Raw genomic sequence first — 3,543 nt, forward strand, 5'->3', positions numbered from 1 at the left:
GGGGGGGGGGGGCAGGTACGGGGCAGCAGACTGGAGAGACGGCAGAGATGAACTCGGCGAAGAGTTCTGGGCCCAAGTGCAGCAAATTAAAAGAGAAAAGGAAAAGGCGTGGAGAGACATGCAGGTGCAGCAGCAGCAGCAACAGCAGCAGCAGCAGCAGCGGCAGCAACAGCAGCAGCGGCAGCGGGGCCTTCAGGTTTTCTGCTGCATGCACTGAGCCAGTGCACCTGCTGCATGCATGCGCTTTGTCTGCATGCAGAGCCAAAGAAGAGCAGCAGGAAATTACCAGTGGGGCCCCTCGGGGGGCCCCCCGGGGGGCCCCCCGGGCGGCCCCGCTGGGGGCCCCACTGGCCCGTACCCTTTGGGTGCACTTTTTGCTTTTCTGCGGGCAATGCCGCTGCTGCTGGTGCCGCTGGTGCTTTTCTTTTTAGTCTACAGAATGGCTCTGTGAGGCCTAGGGTTTAGGGTTTAGGGTTTAGGGTTTAGGGTTTAGGGGGTTATGGTGTGTTCTCTGCGCTTCTTTTTCAGCTCTTTTTCCTTTGTGCCCTTTTTTAGTCCTCTTTGCTTTGCCTGCTGAGCCGCTAAAGCTCGAGGGCTTAGGGTTTAGGGTTTAGGGTTTAGGGTTTAGGGAGATTTTGATGTGCTCTCTCTGTGGTATAACTATATATTTAAGAAAGTAAAAGAATAAATAATTATTTTAGTTGGTTAAATTAAGTAAAAGGATAAGTAATTATATCAATTAATCAAAAAGAAGAATAAATAATTATTATTTATTAATTAAATTAAAATTCTCAAAACGCCAAAAGGGTCTTTTTGTTTTCTCTGCAGCGCCAAAGCCAGGCAGGGCGAGCAGCCGCTGACTCCCATATTCAGGGACGAGTTGGGTGAGTGGCTTTGGGGCTTTTTGCATGCATGCATGCATGCATGCATGCATGCATGCATGCGTGAATGCATGCATGCATGCGTGAGTGGATGCATGCATGCATGCATGTGTGCATGCACACGCATATGCATGCGCTTTCTGTTTTTTTCTTTTCAGGCCGGGCCTTCTTTATTGACTCCCGAGGGCGGCAGTTCAGGTAAAAGTGATGAAACAAAAAAGTGAAAAAGTTTTTGCATGCGCAGGAGCTGTCTGTACACCTGGAGCTGCCTTTACACCTGGGGCGCTGCGCGTTAGACACGAAGCTGCAGGCAGGCTGCAGCTATTTTTCCCTTTCTTTTTGCCTTTTAATGTTTAATTATTCGTAATTAAATGCAATTTAAATATAATTAATCAGTTGGCGATTATTTAATTCATTTTTCGCTTCTTGCGACGCAGGGTGATGGAGTTTGACCTACTCTACCCAACTTCTGGGGACCCCCGTCAGTAATGGGCAAATCCATGCAGCAAGGGAATCTTCAAGGGCCTTAAAGGCCAATTAAAAACAAAGTTAAAAGTTTATTTGTGAAGTCTTTAGACCATTTTAGAGCACCTGTACTCTGCGGTGTACGTACACCCGCTGCGGTGTACGTACACCCGCTGCGGTGTACGTACACCCGCTGCGGTGTACGTACACCCGCCGCACCGCAGCGCGGAAAAGGAATATTTCAAGTGTATAAAAGCAGAGGGCACAAGAGGCCCATTTAGGGCCCCTTTGGGGCCTCTTTAGAGCCCTTTTAGGGTGCCATTAGGGCCCCTCTGGGGGCCCTTTAGGGGCCCTTTAGGGACCCCAAAGGGCCCCTTCAGAGGCCCTTGAGGGGACCTTTAGGGACCCCCGGGGGGCCCCTACAGGGGGCCCCCTGGGCACCTCTCCGGTTTGTACCTGTTGCCTTTTATCGCTTGCCTCCTTTCCTTTTGCCTGTTTAGGCTGCTGCTGCTGCTGCTGCTGCTGGCAGCAGCAGGAGCAGCAGCAGCAGTTGAACAGGAAGTGGCCAGGGGGCACTGCAGAGCTTACGGGAGGCGGAGGAAGTGCATGCAGCTCACGGCCTAGGGTTTAGGGTTTAGGGATTAGGGGTTGGGCAGCGACGCCTCCCGCTGCACCTGCGTGAGGCCCATCCCCGCTGAAGCAGGGAGGCAGCAAACTATATCCCAGCAGCAAGCAGCAGCTTGCTGCCGAAGCTGCAGCAGCCACTGCAGCAGCAGCAGTAGCCAGGAGGCACTCACCGCGACGACCAGCAGCAGCAGTGGCAGAAGCAGCAGCAGCAGCAGCTTTATTCCAAGGACTGTCTAAAACCACCAAAACCCTAGAAGAGATAATTTTAAACCCTACCATATAACGTCGCTGCAGCAGCACCGCCGCTCCCTGAGCAGCAGCGGCGGTGGTTTAGCTGTTGCTGCTGTTGCTGCTGCTGCGGTTATTGCTGCTGCTGTTGTTGTTGCTGCTGCTCATGGTTTCACGGCCGCTATGAACTGCTGCAGCGGTAGCAGCAACGCTGCTGCTGCAGTTATGGCCTCTCTGTCTGTGTGCTGGTCCTGGGGGTATGTACACTCGATGGCTCCGAAACGTAAGACTGTAAATCCAAGACAGTGCCAGAAAAACAACCAAGAGGGCCTAAACTCTTTTTAATTTAATTTAAAAAACAAGAATAAAAAAATAAACGAAGAAAATATTAAAAAAGGTACTCAAGGAAGCTGAAGGACAAGGCGAGCTGTCGAGACACCCCAATTTGACGAGTTGAATTCAGCGGATTTGATGAAACTTTAACTAAACAAATTTAATTTAAGACATTAAATTAAAATGTAAATAATGATTATCATTTTATATTTGCTTTTACTTTATTTCGATTCTAATCATGGCCCAGGACCCTCTGGGGGGGCTGGTGTCGAGCATCCATGCAAAGTCCAAACTTCGGGACTGCTCTCCTCGTTTTCAACTAAACTGCACTTTAATTTTAAACAATTTAAACTAATTTCTCTTTAATTTGTTTTTTATTCTAAAATAGACGATCGCAGACGCCCCCAAACATGTCTTTGCAAAAACACGAAAACTTTCGTCTGCAAAGCTGCAGCGCATGCAAGTGGCGAGCGCCAAGGTGTACGTACACCCCACGAGGCCCTTTGGGCAGGGTGACGAAGACCAAAACGTCCCTTTGAAATGCATGCAAATCTGCACATTCCTTGCAGCAGCAGCAGCAGCAGCAGCTGCCGCTGCTGGTGCTGCCTATTGTCTCTCTGAATTCACTTTAGTTTTCTGAACTATGCAGACAGCGCAGGGGACCTCGCTGCTTTCTACTGCACGCGTCTGCGGTTTCGAGTGTCTGTACACCTCAGCGTGCATGCACGCAAATGCCCCGCTGCGCTGCAAAGTTTGGTATTTTTGAAAGTTCAGTTGCTGCTGCTGCCAGTTGCTGCTGCTGCCAGCTGCTGCTGCTGCCTCTTCTGGAGCTCCTCTTTGCTATCAGTCTTCGACATCTTGCTGCTTGTTGCTTTGGTTAAGGGTGCGCGCGGCTGCTGCTGCTGCTGCTCCGTTCTTGCTGCCCCTGTTGTTCTGCGGGGCCCCCCCGGGGCCCCCAGGGCCCCCCGAGGGGCCCCCCGAGGGGCCCCCAGACGGGCCCCCCGGGGGG

General features: G+C 51.3%; 1 protein-coding gene across 1 annotated transcript in view; it reads left to right on the forward strand.

Annotated features, from left to right (window-relative positions):
• ETH_00008395 (DnaJ domain-containing protein, putative) overlaps window positions 1-1,370 on the forward strand; it is a gene marked incomplete at both ends in the record, with an annotated part of 2,046 nt that extends 676 nt beyond the window's left edge. The window contains 5 exons of the mRNA XM_013378672.1: window positions 16-124; window positions 260-447; window positions 829-884; window positions 1,040-1,079; window positions 1,319-1,370. Of these exons, the coding sequence (XP_013234126.1) occupies window positions 16-124; window positions 260-447; window positions 829-884; window positions 1,040-1,079; window positions 1,319-1,370 (445 nt within the window). The remainder of the gene's footprint in view (window positions 1-15; window positions 125-259; window positions 448-828; window positions 885-1,039; window positions 1,080-1,318) is intronic.
• Window positions 1,371-3,543: the final 2,173 nt, after the last annotated feature.

Source organism: Eimeria tenella, genomic scaffold (genome assembly GCF_000499545.2).
Source record: "Eimeria tenella Houghton genomic scaffold, Eth_scaff93, whole genome shotgun sequence".
In the NCBI taxonomy this organism is placed as follows: domain Eukaryota; phylum Apicomplexa; class Conoidasida; order Eucoccidiorida; family Eimeriidae; genus Eimeria; species Eimeria tenella.